The sequence below is a fragment of the Salvelinus fontinalis genome, chromosome 24, assembly GCF_029448725.1.
Source record: "Salvelinus fontinalis isolate EN_2023a chromosome 24, ASM2944872v1, whole genome shotgun sequence".
Lineage (NCBI taxonomy): Eukaryota > Metazoa > Chordata > Actinopteri > Salmoniformes > Salmonidae > Salvelinus > Salvelinus fontinalis.
In genome coordinates, this window is record NC_074688.1 from 36620673 (window position 1) to 36643127 (window position 22455).

Here is a 22455-nt window from a genome sequence, read left to right on the forward strand (position 1 = left end):
GGTAACTTGCCTAAATGATTACCGACCCGTAGCACTCACGTCGGTAGCTATGAAGTGCTTTGAAAGGCTGGTCATGGCTCACATCAACACCATCATGCCGGAAACCCTAGACCCACTCCAATTTGCATACAGCCCCAACAGATCCGCAGATTACGCAATCTCAATCTCAATCGCACTCCACACTACCCTTTCCCACCTGGACAAAAGGAACACCTATGTGAGAATGCTGTTTATTTACTACAGCTCAGCATCCAACACCAGTGTCCACAAAGGTCATCACTAAGCTAAGGACCCTGGGACTAAACATCTCCCTCTGAAACTGGATCCTGGACTCCCTGACGGGTCGTCCCCAGGTGGTAAGGGTAGGCAACAAGATATCTGCCACGCTGATCCTCCACATTGGGGGCCCTCAGGGGTGTGTGCTTAGTCCACTCCTGTACTCCCTGTTCACCCACGACTGTGTGGCCAAGCACGACTCCAACACTATCATTAAGTTTGCTGACGATACAACAGTGGTAGGCCTGATCACCAACAACGATGAGACAGCCTATAGGGAGGAGGTCAGAGACCTGACAGTGTGGTGCCAGGACAACAACCTCTCCCTCAATGTGAGCAAGACCTAGGAGCTGATCGTGGACTACAGGAAAAGGAGGGCCGAACAGGCCCCCATTAACATCGACGGGGCTGAAGTGGAGCTGGTCGAGAGTTTCAAGTTCCTTGGTGTCCACATCACCAATGAACTATCATGGTCCAAACACACCAAGACAGTTGTGAAGAGGGCATGACAACACCTTTTCCCTCTCAGGAGACTGAAAAGATTTGGCATGGGTCCCCAGATCCTCAAAAAGTTCTACAACTGCACCGTCGAGAGCATCCTGACCGGTTGCATCACCGCCTGGTACGACAACTGCTTGGCATCTGACCGTAAGGCGCTACAGAGGGTAGTGCGTACGGCCCAGTACATCACTGTGGGCCAAGCTTCCTGACATCCAAGACCTATTTACTAGACGTGTCAGAGGAAGGCCCAAAAAATTGTCAAAGACTCCAGTCACCCAAGTCATAGACTGTTTTCTCTGCTACCGCACAGCAAGCGGTACCGGAGCAACAAGTCTAGGAACAAAAGGCTCCTTAATAGGTTCTACCTCCAAGCCATAAGACTGCTGAACAATTAATCAAATGGCCACCCGGACCGTTACATTGATCCCCCCTTTGTTTTTACACTGCTGCCACTCGCTGTTTATTATCTATGCAATGTCACTTTACAAATTACCTTGACCAACCTGTACCACCGCACATTGACTGGGTACCGGTACCCCCTGTATATGGCCTCGTTATTGTTATGTAATTGTATTTATTTATTTAGTAAATATTTTCTTAACTCTATTTCTTTTACTGCATTGTTGGTTAAAACCTCTACTTCCTCACAAACCCGGGTCCGGGAGCACCCCCATCAGTAAAAAAAAGCTGACTAGCATAGGCTAGCATAGCGTCACAAGTAAATAGTAGCATCTAAATATCATTAAATCACAAGTCCAAGATACCAGATGAAAGATACACATCTTGTGAATCCAGCCATCATATCTGATTTTTAAAATGTTTTACAGGGAAGACACAATATGTAAATCTATTAGCTAACCACGTTAGCAAAAGACACCACTTTTTTTACTCCACCCTTTTCTTACTGCATCAGTAGCTATCACAAATTCGACCAAATAAAGATATAAATAGCCACTAACCAAGAAACACTTTCATCAGATGACAGTCTGATAACATATGCTATACAATAAATATGTTTTGTTAGAAAAATGTGCATATTTCAGGTATAAATCATAGTTTACCATTGCAGCCACCATCACAACTCTCACCAAAGCAACTAGAATAACTACAGAGACCATCGTGTATTAGCTAATTACTCATTTCTTAAAAATACACAGCGTACAGCAAATGAAAGACACAGATCTTGTGAATCCAGCCAATATTTCAGATTTTCTAAGTGTTTTACAGTGAAAACACAATATAGCGTTATATTAGCTTACCACAATAGCAAACATCACAACAGCATTGATTCAAGACAAAAATAGCGATAACGTATAAACCACCAAAATATATTAATTTTTTCACTAACCTTCTCAGAATTCTTCAGATGACAGTCCTATAACATCATATTACACAATGCATATAGAGTTTGTTCGAAAATGTGCATATTTAGCGCCACAAATTGTGGTTATACAATGAGAAAAGTAGCAAAGCTGCCCAGAAAATGTCAGGAGAAATCTTTGGAGAGGCACCTATTCTAATCAGTAACTATTCCAAAACTTGACAAAAAAATACAGGTTGGACAGCAATTGAAAGACAAATTAGTTCTTAATGCAATCGCTGGGTTACATTTTTAATATTAACGTTACTTCAAAATACAGCGTGCGATAAAGCGAGGCTGCACTGCAATTAATGGCGGCTTATGCATTTGACATTTTTCAACAGAACAACGAATTATCAGCATAAATAGTTCTTACTTTTTGATGAACTCTCATCAGAATCTTGGGAAAGGTGTCCTTTGTCCAAAAGAATCGTTGCTAGATTGTATAACGTCCTCTTCAACGTTGCAATTAGCAGTAAACATTAGCATGTGATAGAGAGATACCCAACCCCCTAGAACGCCAGGAAATTAAATACCCGAAAATCGCAATATACTGACATAAACTGAAATAATTCGGTTTAAAATAACAAGATTATGATGTCTTTAAAGCCTATATCGAATAAAAACACAGCCGGAAATGTCTAAGATCTATAACCGATGGTTCTAGTACAATATGCCAAGGTCCTCAGTGCGTCAGAGCGAAGAGGGAAAAGAACAGACACGTCTTTGCCAAGTGATTTATAACCTTTGAGATCTACGTAGAGACTCCATTTCAAGTCTCCCTATTCGCTAACAACCAGGGGAAGGCGTATGCAGTGCATCTCAACCAATAGAAGAAAGGCAGATTCATACACAGGTCTCAGAGCAGCTTGCAAAATGTGGCATTCTCACATACACATAGGAAAATTGCTCTAAGTCCAGTTCTGTTTCACTCAAAGATATAATTCAAACAGTTTTAGAAACTAGAGTGTTTTCTATCCAATAGTAATAATAATATGCATATTGTACGAGCAAGAATTGAGTACGAGGCAGTTTAATTTGGGAACGTCATTATTACAAAGTGCTAACAGCTTCCCCTATTGACAAGAAGTTTTAAGGGCTTGTAAGTAAGCATTTCACGGTAAGGTCTAAACCTGTTGTATTCGGCTCATGTGAGAAATACAATATGATTTGAAAGCTACTTAAGTTGTACTTTACACCACTGGTGTTCAAGCAGGGCTGGAACAAAAGCCTGCACACCCAGTGGCTCTCCAGGAGGGATCGGCAACTACTGCTATAGGTTCCAGGCAGAAGGAACAGAGTGGAGTCATTAAGAAAATTGATACAATGACCAATAAAGATGTAGATTATGATCCATTTTTATCCAGTGCAGTCATATATGAGGAATTACATGAATACAGACACAGTGTTACATGATCACACAGTAAAGGCACTGGGATAGGCACTCATCTAGCTTTCTGTATTGTCCACAACTCCCTACTGCATTTATTTGGCTCCATATACATGGATAATAGATATATATATTTTTTTAAATTTCACCTTTATTTAACCAGAGGTAAACCAGAGGTAAATAATACTTTTTTTGTAATTGGTGAGGCGGGTTGCAGGAAAGCTTTTTGTAGTTGAGTTCTTGGATAATAAAATATATAAAAGATATGCGAAGAAAGGTGTAAATATATATAATATATATATACAGGACACGACAATACGAGGACAAAATGACGTCTGAACTGCTATGCCATCTTGGAAGGAAATGATACATACAATAATAACCCACCGGGCACACACTGGTTGCATCAACGTTGTTTCCACGTTATTTCAATAAAATTACATTGAACCAAGGTGGAATAGACGTTGAATTGACAACTGTGCCCAGTGGGAAAGCATTTTACCAAGCATTTGGAGAAATTACATTGTTTCCAGTAGTCTATATGGAAGTGATAACCAAAGCAAAGTCTAACAAGTACAGCTGTATATGTAACACGTAGATGAATGTTGATATGTTAATAACAACCAATACATTGAGATACATAAGTGTCCCAACAGTAAATGACAATAGGCTAATATAGGTAAGAGGTTGATAATTAGGCTTGCTCAGGCGAGTACAGTTGCTAGCTCCACCAGTTTGCTTGGAGGAGGGGACTAGGAGCAGGCAGGGTTGTGTGTGTATTTGACCCCAGGTAGAGTAGCGGGCGTGTGGGGGACAGAGAAAAGACTGGCAGGGTAAACCTCTCAGAGTCCCAGGGTGTCTTTCTGCACTTGGCAACCCAGAAGGGTGTTTCCAGCCTGGACACACTCAGACACACTGGCCACTGAAACACACAACATCACCAGGACAGGCATCATTATACTGTGGCATCATGGTTGCAAGGATGGGCAAAATGTATCTTCAACACTTGTTTGAAGACAAAATACCACCAACATTGTATTGTGAATGATTATATTCAAAATGTAAATATATTTGTAATTTAAGTAATATGGTGGAAATTGCTTTCACCTAAATCATTTCTTTCCAATCAGGGCAGATGAAGGACAAGAGTTGCCAGGACTTTGAGTGTAAGCTATAGCTACCTTTCTGAGCCTGAATCCATGATACTGCCTTCATGGCCAGAAACTGCCACTCCTCCTGAGCCTCCGTCTTGAAACCATAGAGCCATACCAGGGCTAGAACCGTGGCCCACGCCTCCTGGTCCACCTTAGATAGGGAGAGACAAACAGACAGACAGAGAGAGTAAGGGAGAGAGAAAGAGAGAGGAAAGAGGCAGAAGATAAGGACGCTGAGACATGAGATTCAGTTCAATGGTCATCATGCCTTTGTCCAGATCTGATGGTCTTTCTATAGAGCACACATGCAGACACTGTGTGAAAGTGCATCATCTTGCAGCATGCTCATCTATTTTCGGTTCATCCTGCTGCCTGTGGAAACGCCATATCAGTTTATTTCTGTGGACCTACCTGTGCCGGCTTTGGCTTGGACACCTCCTCCTCAGTCTTCGCCAGCACCTCAGCCAACGCTGCCTCCAGAACCCAGGAACCAGAGGCCTTCTGAAGAGAGATCAGCTGGAGGAGAGGGTCCCTCACAGGCTTAGAGGTTGGGGCTGGAGAGTCAAAGTCTAATGGGATTGGACAACATAATTGAAATCGAAATGCTTCCATAATGTAGATTAATACCTCAACCCGAACTCTAATCCTAACCGTTGCAGTTAAATCCTTGTGCTGTGCTTGAGTAATAAAGTTCCCAATGAAAATACAACATAGGGAGCATCAAACACAGTAACAATTTGCAGGTATTTGGAATTAGGTTAAAACAGACATTAACTGTTGTCCCAAATTATCTTACTTCACAAGCACCTGAAAAACTGTCAATTGGTAGTGTTTGTCGTATATTCCCATTAACACAAGTCTATCAATAAATCGATATGAAGCTATAAAGCTATAAAATGTTTAATGTTAATTCCGCATTTTGTCAAATAAAATTATTTGATTTGACCCTGAAATTAATAAAACATGTAGTTTCTTACAACTTGAGTACATACAGTTGGAGTTGTCAGCCTTGTACAAAGCACCATATACTGCACAAAACATGAAGACAAGATCAACACAAAGCACCATATACTGCACAAAACATGAAGACAAGATCAACACAAAGCACCATATACTGCACAAAACATGAAGACAAGATCAACACAAAGCACCATATACTGCACAAAACATGAAGACAAGATCAACACAAAGCACCATATACTGCACAAAACATGAAGACAAGATCAACACAAAGCACCATATACTGCACAAAACATGAAGACAAGATCAACACAAAGCACCATATACTGCACAAAACATGAAGACAAGATCAACACAAAGCACCATATACTGCACAAAACATGAAGACAAGATCAACACAAAGCACCATATACTGCACAAAACATGAAGACAAGATCAACACAAAGCACCATATACTGCACAAAACATGAAGACAAGATCAACACAAAGCACCATATACTGCACAAAACATAAAGACAAGATCAACACAAAGCACCATATACTGCACAAAACATGAGCACAAGATCAACAAAGCACCATATACTGCACAAAACATGAACACAAGATCAACATAATCCACAACCAAAATTATAAAGTGGTTAGATTTCCACCCACACCACCAATGGTATTACTTTAAAGAATAATCATACAATTAACCTTGTATTGTTTGTTCAAATAAAATGAATCAGCAACAGCAACAGTGGCAAAGGAGCACAAACCTTCTGCCATCTTGACTGGAGGTGGAGGTGCATCTAAGACACATGGAAATTCTAATTAGTCTTTTGTCAATATTTTTTTTTTTTTTAGAACAAAGTTAATAAATGACACACCTTGCTTAGAGAGGTATTCTACTTGCACCATGACAGAAGAAACCAGAAGGTAAAGGACAAAGAGCGGTATTAACAACTTCCTCAATCATTCAACATGAATCACACAAATTAAAACTTAATCTGTTCAAAGACTAAACAAGGTTCATGTTTACACGTACCCTTCATCTTAGAGGCGAGCGAACCTTTGGCCTTCTTCTTAGCAGATAAACCAGAGGAGGATGGAAGCTAGCTGTCCTCCAGCTACACCATGGTGCTACCCTACAGAGTGCTGTTGAGGCTACTGTAGACCTTTGCAAAATAGTGTTTTAATAAATTATTTGGTGAATATATAGTATTTAGTATAGTTTTTTCTATAGAGGATAACTTTAAAGGTTTTACAATTTTTATGAAATTCACAAAGGATGATGGTCCTCCCCTTCCTGTTCTGAGCAGCGCTCATGACTTTCATAGTTGCCCATGATGGGGCACACATACACATACATCATCCTGGGCATGGGGCTGCCATACAACACTGTGAGAAAGAAGGAAAAAAGGAATTGGTCAATGCTGGGGTACAAACATAAAGGTACATACACATTTATGGATAAGCACTGGACTACATTTTACACACACAGCACAGCTAGAAAACTGCAGCTCGCAGTTACCACTTATTTTGCGCTGTTTATATAATATATGCATAAAATATTGAGAAGATGGAATGGGGGAGAGGAGGGATAGAGAGATTGAGACGATGGAGTGGGGGAGAGAAGGGATAGAGAGATTAAGACAGTGGAGTGGGGGAGAGGAGGGATAGAGAGATTGAGACAGTGGAGTGGGGGAGAGGAGGGATATAGAGATTGAGACAGTGGAGTGGGAGAGAGGAGGGATATAGAGATTAAGACAGTGGAGTGGGGGAGAGGAGGGATATAGAGATTAAGACGGTGGAGTGGGGGAGAGGAGGGATATAGAGATTAAGACAGTGGAGTGGGGGAGAGGAGGGATATAGAGATTAAGACGGTGGAGTGGGGGAGAGGAGGGATATAGAGATTAAGACAGTGGAGTGGGAGAGAGGAGGGATATAGAGATTAAGACAGTGGAGTGGGGGAGAGGTGGGATATAGAGATTAAGACAGTGGAGTGGGGGAGAGGAGGGATATAGAGATTAAGACAGTGGAGTGGGGGAGAGGAGGGATATAGAGATTAAGACAGTGGAGTGGGAGAGAGGAGGGATAGAGAGATTAAGACGGTGGAGTGGGGGAGACGAAGGTCGATGGTAAAATCGGGGTACCTACAGTACTATACATATCAAATCATACTACAATGCTGAAATGCATTAGAAGTGCTGGCACAGTTTCTGTTAACGAAGCATCATGGCAGTCCTGCCTGTAAATAGTGGCACATTCCCTTAATGCATCTGACCAAGGCCTGCAGTGTTGTTTTTACCCAGCGTCCTCTGCAGGCTTAAGACTGAAGCTCAGCTGGTTCTCAACAGGCTGCTTGGCCAGGCTGTACTTCACTGTTATCGAGCCCTTTGTGTCCCCTGAGCTCTGAGAGAGGAATAGAGCGAAGGAGAGAGGAATAGAGTGAAGGAGAGAAGAATAGAGCGAAGGAGAGAGGAATAGAGCGAAGGAGACAGACAGAGAGAAAGAGATAAAACAAAAGAGGAAATGTTGTCTTGCAAATAAATGATGACCTTACCAGTGCCCTTTGAACATTGACAAATTGTATGTTAAATAATATTAACACACATAACAGTAGAAGGCAGAGCCCTCACCTCCCCAGTGAGCTGGGCATACAGAAGTGCCCTTTGACCCTGGAAGAGCACTCTGATTGGTGGAGACAGAGGGGTGACAGACACCTCCTTTGGGACATTCCATTTGACTGAGATGTCCACCACAGCTGGCTGCAGGGCAAACCGGAGAGACTGCATCGCCTGAGAGAGGAGAGTGAAGGAGGTGGGAAAGTGGTAAAACCAATACAGCACTCTCTTTACGTATGCACATGCACACAATAAGATCTTACTTTGGGCTGCATCCTGTCCTGTCCTGTGATAAACTGTGCGTGCCCTCTGGCCTGCTTGGCCACCCCAGAAATGAGAGCAGTGCTGGCCCCCTCCCCGATCCCAAAGGAGAAACACCTGACAGGGACACACCAGGGAAACACTATTATTGTTGTAATTGTTGTTATCAAACACCAAAATTAGGCTATCAACCAAATCCCGATCACTTCTACCATTTTCTTGTGCTTGTGGGCTGACTTAAAACACTTCACTGTCGGGGAGAGTTGGGTAAATTGAGCTACATTTTTATTTATTTTATTTCACCTTTATTTAACCAGGTAAGCTAGTTGGGAACAAGTTCTCATTTGCAACTGCGACCTGGCCAAGATAAAGCAAAGCAGTGTGACACAAACAACACAGTTACACATGGAATGAACAAACATACAATCAATAATACAGTAGAAAAATCTATATAAAGTGTGTGCAAATAAGGTAGGATAAGGGAGGTAAGGCAATAAATAGGCCATAGTGGCGAAATAATTACAATATAGCAATTAAACACTGGAGGGATCGATTTTTTCTACTGTGTAATTGGCTTGTTTATTGTTTACTCCATGTGTAACTCTGTGTTGTTGTCTGTGTCACACTGCTTTGCTTTATCTTGGCCAGGTCGCAGTTGTAAATGAGAACTTGTTTTCAACTAGCTTACCTGGTTAAATAAAGGTGAAATATATATCTTTTTTTTAAATAGATATGCAGAAGATGTGTGTGCAAGTAGAGATACTGGGGTGCAAATGAGCAAAATAAATAAAATAAATAACAATATGGGGATGAGGTAGTTGGATGGGCTATTTACAGATGGGCTATGTACAGGTGTAGTGATCTGTGAGCTGCTCTTACAGCTGGTGCTTAAAGTTAGTGAGGGAGATATGAGTCTCCAGCTTCAGTGATTTTTGCAGTTCGTTCCAGTCATTGGCAGCAGAGAACTGGAATGAAAGGCGACCAAGGAGGTGTTGGCTTTGGGGGTGACCAGTGAAATATACCTGCTGGAGCGCATGCTACGGGTGGGTGCTGCTATGGTGACCAGTGAGCTGAGATAAGGCGGGGCTTTGCCTAGCAAAGACTTATGGAAGACCTAGAGCCAGTGGGTTTGGCGACGAATATGAAGCGAGGGCCAGCCGACGAGAGCATACAGGTCGCAGTGGTGGGTGGTACTGTATATGGGGCTTTGGTGACAAAACAGATGGCACTGTGATAGACTGCATCCAATTTGCTGAGTAGAGTGTTGGAGGCTATTTTGTACATGACATCGACAAAGTCAACGATCGGTAGGATAGTCAGTTTTACGAGGGTTTGTTTGGCAGCATGAGTGAAGGACACGTTTTTGCAAAATAGGAAGCTGATTCTAGATTTAATTTGGGATTGGAGATGCTTAATGTGAGTCTGGAAGGAGAGTTTACAGTCTAACCAGACAGCTAGGTATTTGTAGTTGAACACATATTCTGTCGTTGTCCATATTTAAGTCAGAACCGTCCAGAGTAATGATACTGGATGGGCGGGCAGGTGTGGGCAGCAATCGGTTGAAGAGCATGCATTTCGTTTTACTTGCATTGAAGAGCAGTTGGAGGCCACGGAAGGAGAGTTGTATGGCATTGAAGCTTGTCTGGAGGTTAGTTAACACAGTGTCCAAAGAAGGGCCAGAAGTATACAGAATGGTGATGTCTGCGTACAGGTGGATCAGAGAATCACCAGCAGCAAGAGCGACATCATTGATGTATACAGAGAAAAGAGTCGGCCCGAGGATTGAACCATGTGGCACCCCCATAGAGACTGCCAGAGGTCCGGACAACAGGCCCTCCGATTTGACCCACAGAACTCTGTCTGAGAAGTAGTTGGTGAACCAGGCGAGGAGGTCATTTGAGAAACCAAGGCTGTCGAGTCTGCCGATAAGAATGTGGTGATTGACAGAGTCGAAAGCCTTGGCCAGGTTGATGAATACAGCTGCACGGTATTGTCTCTTATCGATGGCGGTTATGATATCGTTTAGGACCTTGAGCGTGGCTGAGGTGCACCCATGACCAGCTCCGAAACCAGATTGCATAGCGGAGAAGGTACGGTGGGATTCGAAATGGTCGGTGATCTGTTTGTTAACTTGGCTTTCGAAGACCTTAGAAAGGCAGGGTAGGATAGGTATAGGTCTGTAGCAGTTTGGGTCTAGAGTGTCTCCCCCTTTGAAGAGGGGGATGACCGTGGCAACTTTCCAATCTTTGGGGATCTCAGATGATACAAAAGAGAGGTTGAACAGGCTAGTAATAGAGGATACAACAATTTCGGCGGATCATTTTAGAAAGAGAGGGTCCAGATTGTCTAGCCCATCTGATTTGTAGGGGTCCAGATTTTGCAGCTCTTTCAGAACATCAGCTATCTGGATTTGGGTGAAGGAGAAATGGGGGAGGCTTGGGCAAGTTGCGGTGGGGGGTACAGGGCTGTTGACTAGGGTAGGTGTAGCCAGAAATTCTCAATAATCGTGGATTTATCGGTGGTGACAGTGTTTCCTAGCCTCAGTGCAGTGGGCTGCTGGGAGGAGGTGCTCTTATTCTCCATGGACTTTACAGTGTCCCCGAACTTTTGGGAGTTTGAGTTACAGGATGAAAATGTCTGTTTGAATAAGCTAGCCTTTGCTTTCCTAACTGCCTGTGTATATTGGTTCCTAACTTCCCTGAAAAGTTGCATATCGCAGGGGCTATTTGATGCTAATGCAGTACGCCACAGGATGTTTTTGTGCTGGTCAAGGACAGTCAGGTCTGGAGAGAACCAAGGGCTACATCTTTTCCTGGTTCTAAATTGAATGGGGCATGCTATTTAAGATGGTGAGGAAAGCACTTTTAAAGAATAATCAGGCATCCTCTACTGACAGAATTAGGTCAATATCCTTCCAGGATACCCGGGCCAGGTCGATTAGAAAGGTCTGCTGGCTGAAGTGTTTTTAGGGAGCGTTTGACAGTGATGAGGGGTGGTCGTTTGAACGCAGACCCATTACGGACGCAGGCAATGAGGCAGTGATCACTGAGATCCTGGTTGAAGACAGCAGATGTGTATTTGGAGGGCAGGTTGGTTAGGATAATATCTATGAGGGTGCCCGTGTTTATGGATTTGCGGTTGTACCTGGTAGGTTCATTGATCATTTGTGTGAGATTGAGGGCATCAAGCTTAAATTTTAGGATGGCCGGGGTGTATGTCCCAGTTTAGGTCATCTAACAGCACGAGCTCTGAAGAAAGATGGGGGACAATCAATTCACATATGGTGTCCAGAGCTCAGCTGGGGGCAGAGGGAGGTCTATAGCAAGCGGCAACGGTGAGAGACTTGTTTCTGGAAAGGTGGATTTTTCAAAGTAGAAGCTCAAATTGTTTGGGCACAGACCTGGATAGTAAGACAGAACTCTGCAAGCTATCTCTGCAGTAGATTGCAACTCCGCCCCCTTTGGCAGTTCTATGTTGTCGGAAAATGTTATAGTTAGGGATGGAAATTTCAGGGTTTTTGGTGGTCTTCCTAAACTAAGATTCAGACACGGCTAGGACATCAGGGTTGGCAGAGTGTGCTAAAGCAGTGAATAAAACACAGTTAGGAAGGGAGGAGGCTTCTAATGTTAACATGCATGAAACCAAGGCTTTTACGGTTACAGAAGTCAACAAATGAGATCGCCTGGGGAATGGGAGTGGAGCTAGGCACTACAGGGCCTGGATTAGCCTCTACATCACCAGACAAACGGAGGAGGAGTAGGATAAGGGTACGGCTATAGGCTATAGGCTACCTGGGCATGGTAGAATAGATTCAAGGCATAATGTACTGACAAAGGTATGGTAGGATGTGAATAGAGTGGAGGTAAACCTATGTTTTGAGTGACGATGAGAGAGATATTGTCTCTAGAAACATAATTTAAACCAGGTGAGGTCACAGCATGTGTGGGAGGTGGAACTAAAGAGTTATCTAAGGCGTATTGAGCATGTCTAGAGGCTCTACAGTGAAATAAGGCAATAATCACTAACCAAAACAGCAATGGACAACGCATATTGACATTAGGGAGAGGCATGCGTAGCAGAGTGATCATAGGGGTCCAGTGAGTAGCTCGGCGGGCTGGAGACAGGTGATTCAGACAGCTAGTGGGCCGGGGCTAGCAAGCTAGCAGAAGGGCCTTAGAGGGACGTTGCTACGGAAAAAGGGGTAAGTTGAGCTACATTTATTTCTCAGAAACCATACACAACATTATTAATTTGACCAAAGATTTAGGAAGAGGCCATCATTTCATGGTGTCTGTGAAGGAAGAAACCACATGGAAAAAGTGTGGTCCAAAAAACTGGTCCAAAAAACAGATTTTCTGTGTTAGAGTATTGTGTTAGAGTAATGGTCACCAACTGATCATCACGATCAACTGTTCGATCTTCAAGGCATCCCTAGTCGATCACCAAAAGTTTCTGTCGAAAAGCCATCGATAACAGCACTGAGTTGTCTTTCATAAAAGCACAGAGTTCTCTTTGATAAAAGCAGAGATATCTTTGATTTAAAAAAAAAGTAAACTATTTAATATTTGTCTGAAAAGACAAACAGGTGGACCGGGAGATCTGTGGCGAAATCAGTGCGCCTACCAATTCGATAGCTCAAATCAAGACCCCGGCCACAGTAAAGTTTGATACTAGCCTACGTGAGATTTTCAAACTATGACCAGAGAGAGACTGTCAAAGAATACAGCAAAGAGGTGCTGTTTTTATGATTTAACTAGGCAGTTACAAACAAATTCTTATTTACAATGACAGCCTACACCGGCTAAACCCAGATGACGCTGGGTCAATTGTGTGCTGCCTAATGGGACTCACAATCATGCCCTGTTGTGATACAGCCTGGATTGAACCAGCTCTGTGGTGACATCTCTTGCACTGAGATGCAGTGCCTTAGACCACTGCGCCACTCAGGAGCCCATGAGTGAGTTCATTTTAAGTTTTTATTCTGCACTGTCAACACTGTTTTAATCCAACACTATTACAAAACATCAAACGCACTTCGCCCTACTTCCACTCGCGCTGCAGCTGCAAAGAATGAGTGGCCAAGTGTATCGATATCCCTGCATTTCTATTATGATTAGCAGCGTGTCGTGTCTGTTTTAATATTGAGGAATATTTAACTTTCTCTGGTCATAGGAACAACATGAATTTGTGCACGATGTGGTGCGACTCAGTCTCACTGGAGGAAAAGAAGGGAGCAGGGACCATGAGAGGCGAACCCTCTGCTGTTCTCTCCCTCCCTCCGCTGAGACTAACGCTGTGTTCAAAACAACTGGGAACTTGGAAATCTCCAACTTCCGACCTCAGTGCGTTCAAGACAACTAGGAACTCTGAAAAAACCAGACCCGACTGGGACGTTTTCTTTTTAACGGTCATCCAACTTGGAGTTCAAAGTCGGAAACTTGGGCATCTTTCTAGAGCTCCGACTTTCAGACCTGAAGATCAATGACCATGATTTGACCTCGTTTTTTCCCTTAGTTCCCATTTGTCTTGAAATCCACATGACCATAAAATAAAAATACAATTATTTATATTTATGCTCAGCTATGCCTTGCAAGTGCTTCACTAACTGATCATTTTTGTTATCAAAGGTTGAGTTTAGAAATATAATATGGTCTGAGAAGAACAATACTTGCAGGCCAGTCATATAGCCAATATGCTGTGATAATGTATTAGGCATACGGCACAAACCTCATTCCTACGGAACTGTTTTTATTAGGTTAATGTAAAATTGAAGTCATGATTTAAAAAAAAAATCTGAGCGATAGATCTCAGCTTGCTTTTTGACTGCGAAAGTGATCTTAACTCAGAAAAGGTTGGTGAACACTGTTAGAGGTTTATTGATGCTTGTATCTAAACCAAAGTAGATAATTTTAAGATTGTTCTATCATTTGAGGTCTCTATAAAATTCAATATGAAGTAAACCTAGGTTGAAAGTTGTCAAGGGTTGCGTAATTCAAATCTGGTATCAGGATAAAATGTGTTTCAGAGTCACTGAATATACTTTAAGTATTTTTATTAAACTCAAGCGATAAATGGTAAATGCAATTTTTGTATATACGGGTTCACTGTATCACCACGCAGGGTAAAGCAGAGAACTGGCCAACACCCTAACGGTATCTTCTTTAATACTCTGACAGAAGTAGTTCCTGCTTCCGAGCCGGCCTGTCAGAGTAGAGACTCAGTGTGGTTTAGACTTACTGGCCTATCATTGGCGTTGGCGCCCAGACTGGTCCCAGCCTCACAGCGCTTCAGATGTCCGGCGCTGTTGCTGTGTAGATTACGCTCCCACACCCCAGAGGCTGAGGTCAGACAGTTCTGTAACATTGTTTGAGCTATTTGCACCTGCATAGAAAGCATACTGTTCCCGCTCAAGGTTAACCACAGCTTCTCAGCACACTATCTGGGGCAAAATGTTACTTCCAGCACACACACAGGCACCCAGGCCAACAGTTGCTAATATTCAATCACATGTGATATAGTATTGGGTTATAGCGCAATAAACACAGATCCTCACAAAATGCACCCTTGTAGCTGTGTGGGCTAATATACGAAAAATGTTTGCCTTGGGGTAAAGTAAGCCAATAGTCATGGGGTAAACTGAGACAATGTCACGTTCCTGACCTATTTATGTTAGTTTTGTGTGTTAGTTGGTCAGGACGTGAGGTTGGGTGGGCATTCTATGTTGTCTGTTTCTATGTTGGTTTAGGGTTGCCTGGTATGGCTCTCAATTGGAGGCAGGTGTTTGGCGTTCCTCTAATTGAGAGTCATATTTAGGTAGGCGGTTCACAGTGTTTGTTTGTGGGTGGTTGTCTCCTGTGTCCGTGTCAATGTTTGCACCATACGGGACTGTTATACGGTTTGTTCATTTCATGTAGTCTGTTCCTGTTCATTTCGTTCGTCACGTTGTATGTAAGTTCGTCGTTCAGGATTGTCTACATCGTTTTGTTATTTTGTTAGTTATATCCAGTATAGTTCGTTTTCGTCTTTGTCTATTTTGTTTATTTAATAAATCATTATGTGTTCAAACTTCGCTGCGCCTTGGTTCCCTCAATACTCCTCCTTTTCGGTTGAAGAGGAGGAGGACTACCGTTACAGAACCACCCACCTATCCAGAGCCAAGCAGCGGGGTAAACGGAGTAAGGGACAGCGCAAGAAGGAGGAATGGACTTGGGACGATGTATTGGACGGTAAAGGTTGCTACACATGGGAGGAGATCCTGGCTGGAAGGGATCGCCTCCCATGGGAACAGGTGGAGGCACTGAGGAGAGCAGAGGCTACTGGAGTAAAGAACCGGAGTTATGAGGGGACGCGTCTTGCACGGAAGCCCGAAAAGCCCGTGAGTAATTCCCTAAAATTTCTTGGGGGGGGGCTAAGGGGTTGTGGGCCAAGGGCAGGTAGGAGACCTGCGCCCACTTCCCAGGCTAACCGTGGAGAGCGGGAGTACGGGCAGACACCGTGTTACGCAGTAGAGCGCACGGTGTCTCCTGTACGTGTGCATAGCCCAGTGCGGGTTATTCCACCTCCCCGCACTGGTAGGGCTAGATTGGGCATTGAGCCAGGTGTCATGAGGCCGGCTCAACGCGTCTGGTCTCCAGTGCGTCTCCTCGGGCCGGCATACATGGCACCTGCCTTACGCATGGTTTCCCCGGTTCGCCTGCATAGCCCAGTGCGGGCTATTCCACCTCGCCGCACTGGCAGGGCGACCGGGAGCATTCAACCAGGTAAGGTTGGGCAGGCTCAATGCTCAAGAGAGCCAGTACGCCTGCACGGTCCGGTATTTCCAGCGCCACCTCCCCGCCCCAGCCTAGTACCTACAGTGCCTACATTACGCACTAGGCTACCAGTGCATTTCCAGAGCCCTGTTCCTCCTCCACGCACTCTCCCTGTAGTGCGTGCATCTAGCCCGGTGCCTCCAGTTCCGGCCCCACGCACTAAGCTACCAGTGCGTCTCCAGAGCCCTGTACACACTATATATTCTCCCCCTACTAATCCTGATGTGCTTGTCTTCAGCCCGGCGTCACCAGTGCCGGTACCACGCATCAGGGGTAGAGTAGGCTTTGAGGATACAGTGTGCCCTGTCCCTGCTCCCCGCACTAGTAGGAAGGTGCTTATCATTAGCACGGTGCCTCCAGTTCCGGCACCACGCACCAGGTCTACAGTGCGCCATATCCGGCCAGAGCCATCCGTCTCACCAGCGCCATCTGAGCCATCCGTCTCCCCAGCGCCATCTGAGCCATCCGTCTCCCCAGCGCCATCTGAGCCATCCGTCTCCCCAGCGCCATCTGAGCCATCTGTCTCCCCAGCGCCATCTGAGCCATCCGTCTGCCAGGAGCCTGCAAAGCCGCCCGTCTGCCATGAGCCTGCAAAGCCGCCCGTCTGCCATGAGCCTACAGAGCCGTCAGCCAGACAGGAGCCGCTAGAGCCATCAGCCAGACAGGAGCCGCTAGAGCCGTCAGCCAGACAGGATCTGCCAGAGCCGCCAACCAGACAGGATCTGCCAGAGCCGCCAACCAGACAGGATCTGCCAGAGCCGCCAACCAGACAGGATCTGCCAGAGCCGCCAACCAGACAGGATCTGCCAGAGCCGCCAACCAGACAGGATCTGCCAGAGCCGCCAACCAGACAGGATCTGCCAGAGCCGCCAGCGAGCCATGAGCAGCCAGAGCCGTCAGAGAGCCATGAGCAGCCAGAGCCGTCAGAGAGCCATGAGCAGCCAGAGCCGTCAGAGAGCCATGAGCAGCCAGAGCCGTCAGAGAGCCATGAGCAGCCAGAGCCGTCAGATAGCCATGAGCAGCCAGAGCCGTCAGAGAGCCATGAGCGTCGAGAGCCGTCAGAGCGCCATGAGCGTCGTGAGCCGTCAGCCTGCCATGAGCGTCGAGAGCCGTCAGCCTGCCATGAGCGTCGAGAGCCGTCAGCCTGCCATGAGCGTCGAGAGCCGTCAGCCTGCCATGAGCGTCGTGAGTCGTCAGTCAGCCATGAGCTGCCCTTCAGCCTGAAAAGGCTAGATACCCAGAACTGCCCATCAGTCCAGAGCTGTCTCTCTGTCCGGAGCTGCCTTTCAGTCCGGAGTTGCCCCTCTATCCTGATCTCCCTCTCTATCTTTATCTACATCTATAGTCTTATCTATCCCTCTGTCTTGGTTTATCTCTCTGTCCCGGTATTGTCACTATTAGATTTGTTATTAGGAGGATTTTGTGGGGGAAGTAAGAGGGTGGACATTCTTGAAGGGAGGGGGCTAGGATGGATTATGGTGGGATGGGAACCGCGCCCGGAGCCTGAGCCACCACCGTGGTTAGATGCCCACCCAGACCCTCCCCTAGACTTTGTGCTGGTGCGTCCGGAGTTCGCACCTTGTGGGGGGGGTACTGTCACGTTCCTGACCTATTTATGTTAGTTTTGTGTGTTAGTTGGTCAGGACGTGAGGTTGGGTGGGCATTCTATGTTGTCTGTTTCTATGTTGGTTTAGGGTTGCCTGGTATGGCTCTCAATTGGAGGCAGGTGTTTGGCGTTCCTCTAATTGAGAGTCATATTTAGGTAGGCGGTTCACAGTGTTTGTTTGTGGGTGGTTGTCTCCTGTGTCCGTGTCAATGTTTGCACCATACGGGACTGTTATACGGTTTGTTCATTTCATGTAGTCTGTTCCTGTTCATTTCGTTCGTCACGTTGTATGTAAGTTCGTCGTTCAGGATTGTCTACATCGTTTTGTTATTTTGTTAGTTATATCCAGTATAGTTCGTTTTCGTCTTTGTCTATTTTGTTTATTTAATAAATCATTATGTGTTCAAACTTCGCTGCGCCTTGGTTCCCTCAATACTCCTCCTTTTCGGTTGAAGAGGAGGAGGACTACCGTTACAGACAATTTTTGTTCTTCCCAGGCGTAATGCATTATCGCTGGGATATGAGGTAACAGGGCCTTGTCTATGTTAAAAGTGCCTAAACAAATTACAAAGTGTTTGTTTAAGTGTTAAAGCCTGTGTTAAAATATGCTTAGAATTGTGTTGAATTGTGTTTGGGGGAAAAAAAGATAGACATGGTTTTAAAAAGGTACTGGTAATATTTCATTTAGTACAGACATTTGCAGGCGACTTAACTTACATTCTTCCCTGGCACTTTTTTTGGATAAGCTATGTTTTCAAACCTGTAGCTAACATCGGACAGCCCCTAACTTCGGACACTCTAGCGGTTGGATGACTAAATCATCTCGAGCTCAACATTTAAATGGACTGGAAATAAACGTTAAGTTTTGCGAATTAGTACACCCTTCTAGTTAGCTGACCACCAATTTTTATTGCAGTTTATTTTTAGTTAATTTCTATTTTGAGAGTTTTCAAAAAATGTATATGTATACACATTTTGTGTGACACGCTGTATATCGTAAAATCGCCTGCACGACAGACCACACATCGTTTAATATCCAACTTTTTACCTCTGAAATATAGCTAACGGATTTGCTAGCTTGGTTGCTAAATGTTGATAGAACTGCTAAGTAAGCAAAAGGAAATACATTTTAAGCGTTAGATAATATATATCACGAAAATATTCATATCACCGTATCAAAATCGTCCTCTGATGGGGGCGCTTTGCACAATCTGCAAAAATGTATTTTGAACCATGAATTTTTTGACACCCATCAATGTTGGCGATGTTTCATCAGCTACATAGAGGCAGTTGTAATAAATACCATTTAAAATAACACAAGCATATTGCTATTACATTGTTATAACCAACTTCTTTCGAAACAGGGTTTCTCACAAACTCATAAACAGATACAGAAACCCACACACACACCCAAGGACAGAGGGCTGGCACAGACCTTCCATAAACACTGATAAGAAAAGGGTGCTTGGGTCCGCATTTCACGAGATAATGAGACACACACACATACTCAAGGACAGAGGGCTGACATAAACCTTTCATAAACACCAATTAAATAGGAACATCTGCGCACACACCTAATCTCCTGTTTTAGCTGAACATTTGGTAACAAAGAACTTTTGCTGCAAGACTCAGAAGGATGACGCACAGCTCATCAGGACCAATCTGAGAAGACAACAACCTGATCAGGACCAACCAGAAAACCAGATCTACCAGACTCAACCTACTTTCTGTGCTGTATAAAATGTCTATGTATTTCTGTTATCTGGGCTCTGTCTGCAGGTTCCTTACGAGCTGAATGAACGAGTCCATGCATGCTTGTATCAGATATCTTTACCTCTGAATAAAACTGCTTTTTATTATACGAATATCCACCCTGTCCAGAGTCTCTACTTCGTCTCAGTTCTCCAGTAAACTTGTGACATCAACACAGTATTTAGTCAAATGTTACAATATATGCATCAATATTAAACTAATTGGGACAGTAATTTTTATTACAGATATCAAACAAAAAAAGTGGGTACACTTTCAGTTATTGTGAAAACGTTCATCATCACCTTTCAATGCCTTAACTTTGAAATGTAAATGTTTATGCATATTCAGATTGAGTTATCTTTCTAAAATGTGTATAGTGTGCCAAGTTATTTAGCTACATGTATTTACCACCACAGCATGGAAAAAGTCAAGAGGAAGCAGTGGAGTGAGGTGGACATGGTCCATGCCATGGAGGACTGCAGGGCAAGGATGGCTATCCTCCAGGCTGCCAAGGTTAGGCATCTTTTGTTTTTTGGAGATTACCACATGTATGTGAATTTTATCCCCTAGTAACAGTTTTATTTTCTTATCTACCAAGGTGCCTGGGCAGACCCTGGTGGACAGGCTGAGCGGCCGGGTGACCCATGGTTGTCGCAGTGGACCAGCCACATTGCTTGCACCAGAGGATGAAAAACTCTGGTGCAGTACTGTATCTACTGCGCCAGCCATGGGTTCCCCTTCACCAGACAGAAGCTGATGAAATACACTGACAAAATACGCAGGTATTTGGTGTTCTATGTGTTTATGTATGTAGAATGCTGGACTGACTCTTCTCAATGTGTGTGATGTAAATGTGGATGTGGATGTGGTGGATGGTGATGCCAAAACAAACATTTTCATCCTGGATGGACAATTTTATATCCTATTCTATTGTAGGTTTCGGCACCCAGGGGAAACAATCTCACCACTGGGGAAGAGGTGACCAAGGAGCACATCACAGTGCTGGCCTTCTTCAACGCAGCTGGAGAGGACGTCCCCCCGTTTATCATCTACCCCAAGTGTTTCCACGGTGGCCACTACACACTTGGAGGCCCCCCCCAAGCCTTGTATGAACAGTCAAACAGTGGCTACATTCACAGGGACCATTTCAGGAAGTGGTTTCAAATCAAATCAAATTGTATTAGTCACAGGCACCGAATACAATGAAATGCTTACTTACGAGCCCCTAACCAACAATGCAGTAAAAAATAAATAAAATAAGAAAAGGAAATAAAAGTAACCAGTAATTAAAGAGCAGCAGTAAAATAACAATAGCAAGACTATATACAGGCGGGTACCGGTACAGAGTCAATGTGCGGGGGCACCGGTTAGTTGAGGTAATATGTACATGTAGGTAGAGTTATTAAAGTGACTGTGCATAGATGATAACCTCAGAGTAGCAGCGGTGTAAAAGGGGGGGGGGGGGGGGTTGTAATGCAAATAGTCTGGGTAGCCATTTGATTAGATGTTCAGGAGTCTTATGGCTTGGGGGTAGAAGCTGTTTAGAAGCCTTTTGGCCTGAGACTTGGCGCTCCGGTACCGCTTGCCGTGCGGTAGCAGAGAGAACAGTATATGACCAGAGGCCTTCCTCTGACACCAACTGATGTAGAGGTCCTGGATGGCAGGAAACTTGGCCCCAGTGATGTACTGAGCCGTTCGCACTATCCTCTCTAGTGCCTTGCAGTCGGAGCCCGAGCAGTTGCCAAACCAGGCAGTGATGCAACCAGTCAGGATGCTCTCAATGGTGCAGCTGTAGAACCTTTTGAGGATCTGAGGACCCATGCCAAATCTTTTCAGGCTCCTGAGGTGTAATAGGTTTTGTCGTGCCTGTTCACAACTGTTTTGGTGTGCTTGGACCATGTTAGTTTGTTGGTGATGTGGACGCCAAGGAACTTGAAGCTCTCAACCTGCTCCACTGCAGCCCTGTCGATGAGAACGGGGGCATGCTCAGTCCTCCTTTTCCTGTAGTCCACAATCATCTCCTTTGTCTTGTTCACGTTGAGGGAGAGGTTGTTGTCCTGGCACCACACGACCAGGTCTTTGACCTCTTCCCTATAGGCTGTCTCATTGTTGCCGGTGATCAGGCCTACTACTGTTGTGTCACTTGATGATGGTGTTGGAGTTGTGCCTGGCCATGCAGTCATGAGTGAACAGGGAGTACAGGAGGGTAGTGAGCACGCACCCCTGAGGGGCCTTTATGTTGAGGATCAGCGTGGTGGTGTGTTGTTCCTTACCCTTACCACCTGGATCCAGGATCCAGTTGCAGAGGGAGGTGTTTAGTCCCAAGGTCCTTCGCTTAGTCACACCACCATAGCAGCCCCGTCTGGTGTCCCTGTCCCCTGCATTTTTAATACAGCCACCTAAACACATGTTAAATTACCAAAAATTACTGTTTGTTATGTGTTTTATAAAACTGCAATGTTTAAACTTTTTTCTCTCTCTTTACATATCTACAGTCCATAGCACCAGCCCTCAAGGCATGTCCACCTCCTCCAAAACTTCTGCCGCTTCCTCCAGAGGTTTTGATGTAAAAAAGTTGAAAAGGGTTTTCATGAAACATGCACACTTTAACACAACTTTTTCTCTCAACTGCAGCACAGAAAAGGAAGAGAAAAGCTTCACCGGCCACCTCTGTCACACCACCCATGGCACCATTCTCAGGTACTTCATAATCGGTTTGTTTTTCTCTCTCAGTTGTATCAATTCCTATTGTTTCTGTAGTACTTCTACATTTGGCAA

The 22455-nt window shown here is 44.5% G+C and overlaps 1 protein-coding gene across 1 annotated transcript in view; it reads right to left on the minus strand.

Annotated features, from left to right (window-relative positions):
- Positions 1–3550: 3550 nt before the first annotated feature.
- The window catches only part of LOC129822538 (von Willebrand factor A domain-containing protein 5A-like), a 38436-nt gene continuing 19531 nt past the window's right edge, over positions 3551–22455 (minus strand). Inside the window, exons 7-12 of the mRNA XM_055880842.1 lie at positions 8511–8625; positions 8263–8421; positions 7932–8035; positions 5093–5402; positions 4709–4832; positions 3551–4449 (exon numbers count right to left, since the gene is read on the minus strand). Coding sequence (XP_055736817.1) covers positions 4370–4449; positions 4709–4832; positions 5093–5402; positions 7932–8035; positions 8263–8421; positions 8511–8625 — 892 coding nt within the window. The 3' untranslated portion in view covers positions 3551–4369. The remainder of the gene's footprint in view (positions 4450–4708; positions 4833–5092; positions 5403–7931; positions 8036–8262; positions 8422–8510; positions 8626–22455) is intronic.